At 44.9% G+C, this 12,969-nt stretch overlaps 2 protein-coding genes across 4 annotated transcripts in view; one reads left to right on the top strand and one right to left on the bottom strand.

Moving 5' to 3' along the window:
- TUBGCP5 (tubulin gamma complex associated protein 5) overlaps positions 1-7,413 on the bottom strand; it is a 25,690-nt gene extending 18,277 nt beyond the window's left edge. Inside the window, exons 1-6 of one of the 3 annotated variants that reach the window (XM_035558165.2) lie at positions 6,882-7,413; positions 4,449-4,502; positions 4,263-4,371; positions 2,299-2,395; positions 1,583-1,693; positions 952-1,031 (exon numbers count right to left, since the gene is read on the bottom strand). In XM_035558165.2, the coding sequence (XP_035414058.1) occupies positions 952-1,031; positions 1,583-1,693; positions 2,299-2,395; positions 4,263-4,371; positions 4,449-4,502; positions 6,882-7,066 (636 nt within the window). In that variant the 5' untranslated portion in view covers positions 7,067-7,413. The remainder of the gene's footprint in view (positions 1-951; positions 1,032-1,582; positions 1,694-2,298; positions 2,396-4,262; positions 4,372-4,448; positions 4,503-6,881) is intronic. The other 2 variants (XM_035558166.2, XM_035558167.2) reach the window with 2 other exon arrangements.
- LOC126913156 (J domain-containing protein DDB_G0295729-like) lies at positions 7,050-12,969 on the top strand. Its single transcript, XM_050708395.1, has 2 exons — positions 7,050-7,177; positions 10,878-12,969. The coding sequence occupies exons 1-2, from the start codon at positions 7,175-7,177 to the stop codon at positions 11,418-11,420; spliced, it is 546 nt and encodes a 181-aa protein (XP_050564352.1). The 5' UTR covers positions 7,050-7,174; the 3' UTR covers positions 11,421-12,969.

Genomic DNA, 12,969 nt, shown 5'->3' with positions numbered 1-12,969 from the left:
GTCAATTTACAACGCTAAAACTAACGTAACTGTCTCCCGGAAAGTGGTTTAAGTTATATTAACATTAAGGCTGCACGTCTGAGGTGGAACAAGCATTTTTTATCTGTAATGAAATCAAAGACAACCGGTGTTAGGTGCAGCATAAAACACATGCTACTGAATTGGTGCAATATATTCAACGTGCCCACAATCACACGAGAGAAGGCTCTGACAACACTACTGTGCTGTCCAAAGTTATCAGGAGAACGTCTCCTGAGACTCAAAAATGTAATATGACCTCCTGAACTTCCTCTACTCCTTACTTAGTGCCATACCGATTACTTCTCACAATACTGGTAAGCTTCTAAGTTTCAGAAGCCTGTGTTACGATGATCTGGGAAACCCACATATATTCTATTAATTTCACCTAGTACTGTGAAATTATTACTTGAAAATCTGCTGTTGTCCTATTCTCCTCTTGTCATAGTATATCCTACATTGGTGCTAAAACTTTGTCACACCTCCATACCTGGGACAACATCTGGTTAAGCCTTGCAATCACCTGTTAACTAGGAGAGAGGTCAGAACAGCACACTGGCTGCCACAGCAAAGCTTTTTTTTTTTTTTTTTTTTTCCCCAAAAAACCTTTCAGGGGAATTGGAACTTGGGAGTGGAAGCGCGTTTAACTGCAGAACTACAGGAAGCTCTGCTTAGGAGCAGGCAGGAGGGTCAGCAAAAAGGGCCAGCTTAGTTGCAGAACTAAGTCAGAACAGGGTCAAGAACAAAAGCACTTGCATTATTGATATTCTGCTTGGGTCTGTATTTCATGGTATTAAGTTAGAAGCAGCATAGTAGGGAATCCTGTGAGAATTGATATAACAGAGTGTACAAGCCAGGGCAACTCAACCAATCTCCAGCATACTTTACAACAGTTTAAACACGTATTTTCTTTTACCTTAAGAAATTACTTACCGGTGAATCCACACCTGGGCCAAGGTAAATTTCTTCTCCTTCCAACAAATACTTTCCCCAATCAAATTCTTCTTCCTTTTCTAGAAGTATAAATAAGAAAAACAGTAAGTATCACATAATTCTGTCTTCTTTAAAAACATTTCCAAAGTTATAATTACCTTTTTACTCTAAATCTAAAACAAAAGATATTCCCATCCATTTCAGGTTACACCACCATTCCTTTAACAAGGTTATACACTCTCAACGCAACACAAATTGTGGTAACAACCACGTATATTCTTTATTTATTAATTCTCAATTTTGTTGTTTGTACACTTAAAATATGCAGCAAAGTGTGCCACCAGCATATTTATCTCTACTACAAACACTACCCTACACTTCATTCCTGGAAAAACATGCAAGAATGCAACATATTACTTATAGTAACTCGTCTCGTTTAGCTCAGCAGAGACATTCTGAATTTGAAATTTGCGGATGCACAAGCATACTGGACTGTAAACAACAATAAAGCAAGGGTCATCTTACTCTCCAAAAAAAAGACACCACATATCAATGCCGTGATGTGTAATACTTTAAAAAAATAACAAGTCACACTTACAATATATTATCTGAAACATGAAGCTTACTCAACTGTAATTAGTGCTGTTTGAGATAACCTCTTCATATTCACATTCCTGGAATGGGCTGAAAGTGCATTCAAAACACCGCCGAGGGAATGTGCAGAGATCATTCAAAAAGGAATCTTAAGATGCAAGATTTTCTTTAGGTTAGTCTGAAATATTCTTCTTTCAGTCTATGATACAACACTGTAAACAAATGGGGGATGGTATCCACTCACACTTAAGCACAAGCCTCGTTTTTAGGCACTGAGTGAAACAGTCCTACTCTGGAATGTAGGCAACTGGGATCTCCCTCTGGAAACCTTCCAAGGCATTTAGCTTTCCTTGACTACATTGGGAACATCGGAATTTATATTACCGGAGCTGTTTCAACAGACCTCCTACTAAGGTGCAAGACAGAGACTGAGGACAGAAACCAGTTGTCTGTCTTTGAGTGTGTAAGCGCTGCTGAACAGCTAGAGATCATTAGTAAGTGACAGCAGTACAAGTCAGAAAGAGTTCCCAAGGTACTTTCCTGGCTGGAAAGCTTAATTATGCAATGTAACATAAACGGGGTACGAAAGGCTATTTGCAGGCTATATAAAATGTATAAATCATAAAAAAGACGATCAATAATGCATCTCGATGTGAAGGAGATAATAAAATGGAGAGGAAAAATGGCCTTCTTATCAGATTGCATTAACTGAGCGTATCTTTTATTAGCAACACAAACATGCCGTAAACTTACCTGTCTCTTTTTGTCTTGGTTTTTCCACATAGGTGGTGTTGGATGGAGAATCAGACAAACACAACAGAAGAGACAGTATGGAATAGTGTGTATCTGTCTTTAAAACACATTTAAAAAAAAAAAAGTCAGTAAGTGGACTAAATGACTTTGGTTAGGAATGAATTCAGCCTATTATCTGCAGGAATGCTTCACATTAATTCCTGTTCTTCGGTCCTGAACTAAAGAAATAAAATCTGTAACATATCAATTGTTGTCTGTTCTTTTTTGCCCTCTAATTAGCAGATCAATATGCATATACTTCAAAAACAGCATAGCTGTTTCTTACAGAAAAGAGATAAGAGGAACCCAGACCTACTGTGAAAGTAGAAAGTCACCTGAAGCCAGGGGTAGTAGACACAGCTACATCAATGCGGACATAAGAGAGGACACAAGAAACGCGCCTGCAGACATACAAGTCTGATTTCCCGCATTTATACAGTTTGTTATTTCAAACAGAGCCTGAAATGAAGTCAGCTAATACACTCTGCTAAATGTGAACACGACACCTAAATGTAGCAATTTATCTTCCCTCATCTAAAAACCTACACCGAGTGTTAAGGATGCTTCTCTGATACTGTACTAAAGCAGTTGTGAAACAGAGGCCTCCAATCAGGCAGGAACACTGCACCAACACTGGTGTGTTGCAGAGACTTGTGTTATGGTCTACTTCCTGATACCTGCTTAGAGCAGGTCTGCTATCAGAAGTAAGATTTTTTCTTTGGCCTTATTCTGCCTTTGCACAGCTCTTCAGCAGACCATTTCAAATGGTCAACAGCCAGACGGATTTCTGCTATCTACTTCCTATATACTTTGATTTAAATAATAAAGAAAATAAAAAGTATTTACTAAGCTCATTGGGAACGAGATCCACCTCTACTTCCAAAAAAATTCTCAACTTTCTGATAGAGCAGCATCGTGCTCGCCTAGTATATATGGAACACAGCATGTTCCTGCCAAACGTCACTGACTTTTCAAGAGTTTGTCAAAGAAATGTAGTGGGTTGCCAACAGAACCACACATGGGAGATGGTGTTCCACTTACTAGTCACAGAACTGGTATATGCTCAATCCTCCCAGTTATATGACACTACTCAAAACTAAATGCAGTTTAGTTTCCCAAATACGGGATGTTCTTTATCTCCAGCTATACGCCAGTTGCAATTTCAAAGGAAAAAAACTCTTTCAAGTCTTAGAATACTTGCATCATTCAAGTATAAAGTGCTTACGTGGGCTTTTAATTTTATTTGACTCTCAAAACAAGAACAACTAAAGGTACTTACTCAAAAATCTACAGAGTACATACAGTACTACGACTCAAGATATGTGTAAGTTATTGAGGGCTCAAGAGTTGAAGAAACTTCCAGTTTTCAAAGGCCAAATTCATTATTAAACTACCGCACTAGAAAACATCCAAGTGAGAAAACTTTCACCATTTCCATCCAGACCATGTCCTAAACTGATTTGATACGAAGTGTATCAAAGGCAAAACACACACATGGTCTCAACAGAGAAGCTACGGGACAGGAACACTCCATTTGGGAATACTAAAACCAAAAGGTGCAGTCTTGTTACTTAAGGTAAAAATTTGAGCAAAGAGCAAGAACTTCTACTCAGCCACTGTTTTAGAACAGACAGGAATTCAGCTGCAACATCTGTACAATGTTGACCGCAAAATGTCTGCTCTGCAATGAAAAGATTTCCTTTAAGTCATCCAACTGTGCATGCTGAAACCCTGAAACAAACAATAAACCTATTTCTAAAACAAATGGGAAAACTACAACCCTGCAAATCCATGACTTGAACAGCAACTGTAAACCTCACTGTTAAGTCACCAGAAATTTCCAACTCAACATTACAATAGAAGCCCGCTTCATGAGTGTAAACACAAGAGTGGTGGAAAAAATAAGGAAATTGAGACATACATACTTTTGTTTCTTCAATATTTGGGAGCGGTGAGTTCAGAAACTTTTCTGTTAGTCTTTTCCAGCTTGCAGCTTTTCCAAGGTCAGAATGAACTATCAATTTTTCATGTATTCTAACAACAAAAAAAGTATCAATAATGCTTCAAGAAAGTTAACTCCTCGATTATTAATTCATAAACATAAAACTCACCCTTCTATTGTCCTCTCTACTTTATGACTGTTCACATCCAGAAAACGGTGAAATCTGTATAAGAAATCTGTATCAGAATAAGCTTGATAAGGCAACTTATGTAAGGAAGAAAATAAAGCTGATTTACATACATGATGACAACTTCATTATCTTAATATATTTTCCTCTTAACAAAGCATGCTTAATTCAGCAACATCATTAAACATCAACAGAATTTAATCTCCGTGCCTCTGATCTCAGCAAGGATTAACTACAATTGACCTTAAAGATGGAAAAATTGAATGCAGATTATGTTTAAGAAGCAATTTCAACTAAATGGAAAATTACTGCTGCAACAGCAAAGTAAGCAATTAAAATGTGTCATCAGTTAAGCCAAGCAGAACAAAGAGATGAAGAACATTATTGTCAAAGGCAACTGTGTCAAACACACAAAAATTATCTGGGACTTGCACCACCAGCACAGGCAAAACAAACATCTACAAGGGAAGGCTTGTAAACCCAAAAGAAGCTCCCTTATAAATGGCAAAGGAGAGCGCCTAAAAGAAAAGAGAGCCTAATCAAAACAAAAGAAGGTAAAACAAAGGTATATGGATTAAAAAATAATAATAAAAAAAAAACTTGTAAAAGGCACAATAGACTTTGAAAAAGAAGTTAGAGTAGGAGTAAGTTTCTTTATATATATCAGTTATACAGACAGAAAAACCATGAAATGGGATGTGATGGCAGTGAGCACAAGGTACCCAATACGCAGGCCCTCAAAGCCAGCCTAATATTTTGCCTCAGTTTCCATCAACAATTGGAACAAAAACAGTGAGAAAACTCATACGACTGCAGAGAGAAATGAAAACTACTGCATCTGAGTCGGGGGGGGTAAAAGACAAGTTTAACATACTGAATTTAGAAAGACAATCTAGAATCACCTCAGTGGCAAAGCAATGAACTAGAAAATGAAACTGGAGGCCTAGCAGCAAGGATTTGTAATGAGCATCACTGGAGGATAAAGAGAGGATTTAAGAAAAGAAAAAAATGTTGTTAACCACAGATCCACTAGCCTGACTTCAGCTGCATGCAAGGCTTTGGAATAAATACCAGAAGGAACAACTACAAATGACAGTAAATGAAAAGTCGGATAAAATGTAATCTTAATGAGGTAGCTGTTATTTAGTTGAAGAAAATATATTTTTTTCCTATCTATTATAGCACATTAGCCTAATAGAAAATCATCAGTTCAACTGGAAAGTGGTGGCAAGTACAAGAACTGGAAGATTTAGAAAAAAAGACATGATAAAACAAAAAACCCACCCAAGAATCTGCACTGAAGGGAAAAATTAAACCGCTACGCTGAAGGGAAGTTATTAATGAAATTCCTTTAACCCAATATTACTTAATGCTTTAACTAACGACCCTAACACACACACAAAAAAAGGTACCTTAAGTTTTTAAGCAAGTTGGAACAGCATCCGCAGTAGATAACCAGCATATTGCGTATTAAAAATAAGATGGTTCTGAGAACTACAGCAAAGAAACATCATCAGATCTAAGGCTACAAACCGTAAGCTTCGGAAACTTGGAACTAAAAAGAATTTCTGCTGTCACCTAAGGGCTCGTGATTTGGGTATAGAAAATAACAGTCAACCTCTGGTTGAGGTCCCACATACATTTCTTGGACAACAACCCTGGCGTAAAAAACCCTCCTCTTCCCAACCCTGTCTCCAAGGTTTGTTGTCTACAGTGCATTGCACCCTCTGTTCTTCTGCCAGGTTGAATTCCTCAGTCTAGAGGGGCACACGGCTCCATGAGCAACCGAGTCCCTGACACAGAGGGAGAGATGCCACAAGAGGGGACAGACCACCCACCTGCCTCGAGAAACACTGCTGCCATCTGCAAGCTGCCGACTGGGGATAACTATTATTGCAACGAACGTTTCTGGTGCACCTACAGAAGCGTCACATGTAACGTTATGATACGTTACACAAAACATTTGTGGTGAATAAAAAGAAGCCATGGCAGACAGCGAGTACAGCACCAACCCTACTCCTGCACTCCCAACAAAAACAATGAGCCTCCTCAGAGCTCAGCCGGGAACTGAATCTGTCAAAGGCGTGAGGTGAAAAGGGCCTGATGGAAAATAAATGGGTTAATAAACGTTAATAAGGACGTGCTCGTGACAAGATCACACCAAGCGGGTGTCATTCTCTGTGGGTTTGACGTAAGCAGTGTAGCACTCTGCCTGCAAGGGGCTGGGCAGACAGCCTCCACTCCCATCCCATCCCCTCCCCTCCCCTCCCATCCCCTCCCCTCCCCTCCCCTCCCATTCCTGCCTTTACCTTCCCTTCCCTTCCCTTCCCTTCCCTTCCCTCCCCTTCCCTCCCCTCCCCTCCCCTGCCCTTCCCTCCCCTCCCCTGCCCTTCCCCAGCGGGTCGGGGCGCGGACCTGAAGTTGGACCAGGCGAAATCCAGCGCCGTCTGGAACCGGCCGCCGCCCGGCTCCTGCTCCTCCTGCTGCCGCTGCTCCCTGCCCTCGGGCAGCCCGGTGACGCTGCGCACCAGGGCGCGGACGGCGCGCTCCTGCTCCTGCTCGAAGCGGCTGCGGCGGCCGGGCGAGGCGGGCGCCGCCATGGCGGCTGTTGAGGGGGGGAAGCGCCTGCGAGAGGCGCCACAGAGCCGCCCGCAGCGCCTCTCGCGAGACTTCACGGCGATTTCTCGCGAGAGCTCTCCCCGTCCCTCATGGTGAGGCGGGAGGGTAAAAGGCGACCTCGGTGAGACGCGGGTTCGCGTCCCGTGTCCGCGGTTATGGCGGGGAGCCGCTCACGGGGGTTTTGTCCCTCTCCCCTCTTTCATGGTGAAGAAGTGTTGTGGTTTAGCCCGGCTGGCAGCCAAACACCACACAGCCGGTCGCTCACCCTCCCCCCTCCCTCTCCGGGATGGGGGAGAGAAACGGGAAAGTGAAGCCTGTGAGTTGAGATAAAGACAGTTTATTAAGACAGGAAAAATAACAATAATAATAATAATAGTATTAATAGTAATAATGTGTACGAAATAAGTGATGCACAATGCAATTGCTCACCACCCGTTGACCGATGCCCAGCCTATCCCCGAGCAGCCGGCCCCCCCACCCCGGCTAGCCACCCCTATATATTGTTCAGCATGACGTCAGATGGTATGGAATACCCCTTTGGCCAGTTTGGGTCAGCTGTCCTGGCTCTGTCCCCTCCCAGCTCCTGCTGCACCCCCAGCCTGCTCGCTAGCAGGACAGAGAGAGGCTGAAAAGTCCTTGGCTTGGTGTAAGCACTGCTCTACAACAATTAAAACATCAGCATGTTATCAGCGCTCTTCTCATTCTAATCCAAAACATAGCACCCTGCCAGCTACTAGGAGGAAAATTAACTCTGTCCTACCTGAAACCAGGACAGATATCCACCCCTTATTCCATACCATTTATGTCATGCTCAGGTTACACTCTTTCCAATACCTTCTAATTAGTCACCATTTTCATCTATGATATATAGCAACCATGGTAGTGATGACATACAGTGTTATATGATAATTAACATACTACAATTCAACTCATGGGCTATTCTCACCCAGTATTAGGTCCCCTTGAGGTACACACCGAACCTCCCCATTCTTTTGCATTACCCATTACCTTTGAACATCCAACCCAGTACCGGCAGTCGGGGTGCCAGGAGGAGCTGCGCTTCAGTACCGACCACTTCCGAAGCAGATCGAACTCCCTCATATGCTGCCAATATCTCCTTTTCGGTTGGAGTATAGTTTGCCTCAGATCCTCTGTATCCCCGACTCCAAAACCCCAGGGGTCGACCTCGAGTTTCCCCAGGTTCTTTCTGCCAGAGGCTCCAGGTGGGACCATTCTCCCCGGCTGCGGTGTAGAGCACATTCTTTACATCTGGTCCTCTTCGGACTGGCCCAAGGGCTACTGCATGAACTATTTCCTGTTTAATTTGTTCAAAGGCTTGTCGTTGCTCAGGGCCCCATTCAAAAGCATTCTTCTTACGAGTTACTTGGTAGAGCGGGTTTACAATCAGACTGTAATTTGGAATATGCATCCTCCAAAACCCCACGAAACCTAGGAAAGTTTGTGTTTCCTTTTTGCTACTTGGTGGAGACATAGCTGTTATTTTGTTGATCACATCCATTGGGATTTGACGACGTCCATCTTGCCATTTTATTCCTAAAAACTGGATCTCTCGTGCAGGTCCTTTAACTTTATTTTGTTTTATGGCAAAACCGGCCTTCAGAAGGATTTGGACTATTTTCTTCCCTTTCTCGAAAACTTCCTCTGCAGTGTCACCCCACACAATGATGTCATCAATGTACTGCAGGTGTTCAGGAGCCTCCCCCTGCTCCAGCGCAGACTGGATCAGTCCATGGCAAATGGTAGGGCTATGTTTCCACCCCTGGGGCAGCCGATTCCAAGTATATTGGACTCCCCTCCAAGTGAAAGCAAACTGTGGCCTGCACTCTGCTGCTAGAGGGATGGAGAAAAATGCATTAGCAATATCAATTGTGGCATACCACTTGGCTGCCTTTGATTCCAGTTCGTACTGGAGTTCTAGCATGTCCGGCACTGCAGCACTCAGTGGTGGCGTGACTTCGTTCAGGCCACGATAGTCCACTGTTAGTCTCCACTCACCATTAGACTTTCGCACTGGCCATATGGGACTATTAAAAGGTGAATGGGTCTTGCTGATCACTCCTTGGCTCTCCAGTTGATGAATTAGCTCATGGATGGGAATCAGGGAGTCTCGGTTGGTGCGATATTGCCGCCGGTGCACAGTTGTGGTAGCGATTGGCACTTGCTGTCCTTCAACCCTCAGCAACCCCACAACAGAAGGGTCCTCTGAGAGACCGGGCAAGGTAGACAACTGTTTAATGTCCTCTGTCTCTAAGGCAGCTATGCCAAAAGCCCAGCAGAACCCTTTTGGGTCCTTGAAATATCCTCTTCTAAGATAGTCTATGCCAAGGATGCACGGAGCATCCGGGCCAGTCACAATACGGTGCTTTTGCCACTCATTTCCGGTTAGACTCACTTCAGCCTCCAATACAGTTAACTGCTGGGATCCCCCTGTCACGCCATAAATACAGATGGGCTCTGGCCCTTTACAGCTTGATGGCATTAGAGTACATTGTGCACCGGTGTCTACTAGAGCCTTATACTTCTGTGCGTCAGACGTGCCAGGCCATCGAATCCACACAGTCCAATAAACTCGGTTGTCCCTTTCCTCCCCCTGGCTGGAGGCAGGGCCCCTCTAGTCCTGGTCAGAATCTTCGTTTCTGTGTTTAAAGGACTGCCTGCTGGAAGTTGGAGCAGCAAACTTTTCAGAGAACCCCTTTCTCCCGATTGTTTTCTTTTGCAACTCACGTACCCATGCCTCTAGAGTCTCAGTAGATTTTCCATCCCATTTTCTCATGTCCTCTCCATGGTCACGTAGGTAAAACCACAGGGTGGCGTGGGGTGTGTACCCACCATATTGTCTTCTTTGCACGGATGCACGTTTACCCCTAATAGCCGAGACGCTGGTTTGTACAGGTGGGGAAGAAAATACACTCTCTTTAAGTTGGTGGACCTCTTCAAAAAGTTTCTCCAAAGTATTCTCTTTTAGTTGGTGGCCACTGGTTTGTTCAGGTGGGGGGGAAGATAAATTCTCTTTAAGTTGGTGGAACTCTTCAGAGAGTTTCTCCACAGCCGAGACGCAGGCCTGTAGGGAAGAGGAGAGATTTCCTTCGTACTGCCGGAGTTGTTTAGCCATGTCACCCACTGTGGGTTCGTCACCATCTTTCCAGGTTATTATTGCCAATGAGCTGGCCCATGTTGATGGTGCATTCTGTACAAACTTCCGCCATATGGGTCGAGTACACTGGACTTCATCTGGATCTGTGGATGTTTGTGCGTCGTCTAGGTCCTTATAAATTACTTCCCGTACGGCTAATTCCCTCAGGTACTGAATTCCCTTCTCCATAGTGGTCCACTTGACTGGTAGACATACAAGTTCTTCCTTGAAGGGATACCTTCCCTTCACAGCTAACAGGAGATGCCTCCAGAGGCTGTGAGATCGTGCTCCATCTCCAATTGCTTTGTCAATGCTTGCATCTCTAGCAAGGGATCCCAACCGCTTGGCTTCCCTGCCCTCTAATTCCACACCATTGGCTCCAGTGTCCCAGCACCGGAGCAGCCAGGTGACAAGCTGTTCACCTATACAGCGACCAAAATCTTTTCGCACATCTCGTAGCCCACGCTGGTATAGGGTTTGGGTAGTTACTGTTGATTTTCTGACATCCTCATCCTCATCTTCATCCTCCTGCACACTTGATGGCCCAGCCTCGTCTTCTCCACGCCCAGACTTAGCAGAAGACTTTCTGCGTTCTAAACGACCTGAGTCTCTATACCATTTTTTCACCTTTTCTACAGGGGCAACTTGCACTGCTACAGCTCGCCTCTCCGACCCAGCCACAGGGTCTGCCACAGGGGTTGGAATACCCTCTGCAGGGGCAACTTGCACTGCTACAGTTCGTTTCTCCGACCCAGCCACAGGGTCTGCCACAGGGGTTGGAGTACCCTCTGCAGGGGCAACTTGCACTGCTACAGTTCGTTTCTCTGACCCAGCCACAGGAGTGGGAACGGCTGCGGGAGCTGGAACGGCTGCGGGAGCCAGGACGGCTGCGGGAGCTAGAGCTGGAACGGCTGCGGGAGCTGGAGCTGGAACGGCTGCGGGAGCTGGAACGGCTGCAGGAGCTGGAGCTGGAACGGCTGCGGGAGCTGGAGCTGGAACGGCTGCGGGAGCTGGAACGGCTGCAGGAACCGAAACCGGGACGGCTGCGGGAGCTGGAGCTGGAACGGCTGCGGGAGCTGGAACGGCTGTGGGAGCCGGAACCGGGACGGCTGCGGGAGCTGGAGCTGGAACAGCTGCGGGAGCTGGAGCTGGAACGGCCGCAGGGTCTGTCACTAGGTTGATAGTAGCATCAATTGCAGCTCGATAGGCACAGGCCAGACCCCAGCACGCCACAGTGATTTGTGTCACTTTGGAACTGCCAGAGTCATGACACCTTTTTTTCAAGCATTCTACCAGTTTTTTAGGATTTTGCAGTTGTTCAGGGGTGAACGTCCAAAACACTGGAGGTGCCCACTGCCCTAGAAACCTGCCCATATCCTCCCACACTCCCTGCCATTCGCAAATATCCCGCCTCAAGACAGATCTCCGGATGAGATTCCTAAGTAGTTGTTTAACCTTAAACAAAACCTGAAGCGCATTCAGGAGACATAACAACAAGAACATGCTGGTCTGAGTATCCCAAGGATATTCAACATCTTGGAGAGCTACCGTAACTAGCTCGGGGGATAAGAGGGTGGTGAAGGAGGAAGGGAGAGTGAACAGGTAGGAAAAAATATCTTCCCCTGTCCCCTCCAGAGATTGACTCCCTGATGAAAAAAGGCAATAGGTGTAATTGCTAATAGTTTCTGAGATATGGTTTCCGAAGTATAGAGTCAACGACAGTGCTGAGTACAAATACCAGGTTAGAGTCATGACCAGAAATCTCATCATTTCATAAGCCATCGTTACACCACACAGTACCATAACAATCTTAAACCAGGGCCCGGAAAGGATAAACAGCACGACAGGGAGCACATACAGAAAGTAACGTGCTATAAAACTCAATTTGGGAAACAGGTACAGCAGACTTGAGATTAAGGCAATCAACATTGTGACTAGCAACTATTAAGCAGGTTGAATACTTATACCAATTTTAGTTTAACACACTCTGGTCAAATCTGTCGATATCTCAACCCTTCGAGCCCCACGTTGGGCGCCAAATGGACTGTTGTGGTTTAGCCCGGCTGGCAGCCAAACACCACACAGCCGTTCGCTCACCCTCCCCCCTCCCTCTCCGGGATGGGGGAGAGAAACGGGAAAGTGAAGCCTGTGAGTTGAGATAAAGACAGTTTATTAAGACAGGAAAAATAATAACAATAATAATAATAATAATAATAATAATAGTATTAATAGTAATAATGTGTACGAAATAAGTGATGCACAATGCAATTGCTCACCACCCTGTTGACCGATGCCCAGCCTATCCCCGAGCAGCCGGCCCCCCACCCCGGCTAGCCACCCCTATATATTGTTCAGCATGACGTCAGATGGTATGGAATACCCCTTTGGCCAGTTTGGGTCAGCTGTCCTGGGTCTGTCCCCTCCCAGCTCCTGCTGCATCCCTAGCCTGCTCGCTAGCAGGACAGAGAGAGGCTGAAAAGTCCTTGGCTTGGTGTAAGCACTGCTCTACAACAATTAAAACATCAGCATGTTATCAGCGCTCTTCTCATTCTAATCCAAAACATAGCACCCTGCCAGCTACTAGGAGGAAAATTAACTCTGTCCTACCTGAAACCAGGACAAGAAGAAGAGCCTTCCTCTTCACCTTGAAAGCATTTATAACGGCACAACCAAAGGAGCCACCGAAAGATCAGATGAGCAGCACAAAAATGTCCTTTTTAAAATAAATGG

This window comes from Cygnus atratus, chromosome 1 (genome assembly GCF_013377495.2).
Source record: "Cygnus atratus isolate AKBS03 ecotype Queensland, Australia chromosome 1, CAtr_DNAZoo_HiC_assembly, whole genome shotgun sequence".
NCBI classification, from domain to species: Eukaryota; Metazoa; Chordata; class Aves; order Anseriformes; family Anatidae; genus Cygnus; species Cygnus atratus.
This window is presented reverse-complemented; position numbering and strand designations above follow the sequence as displayed.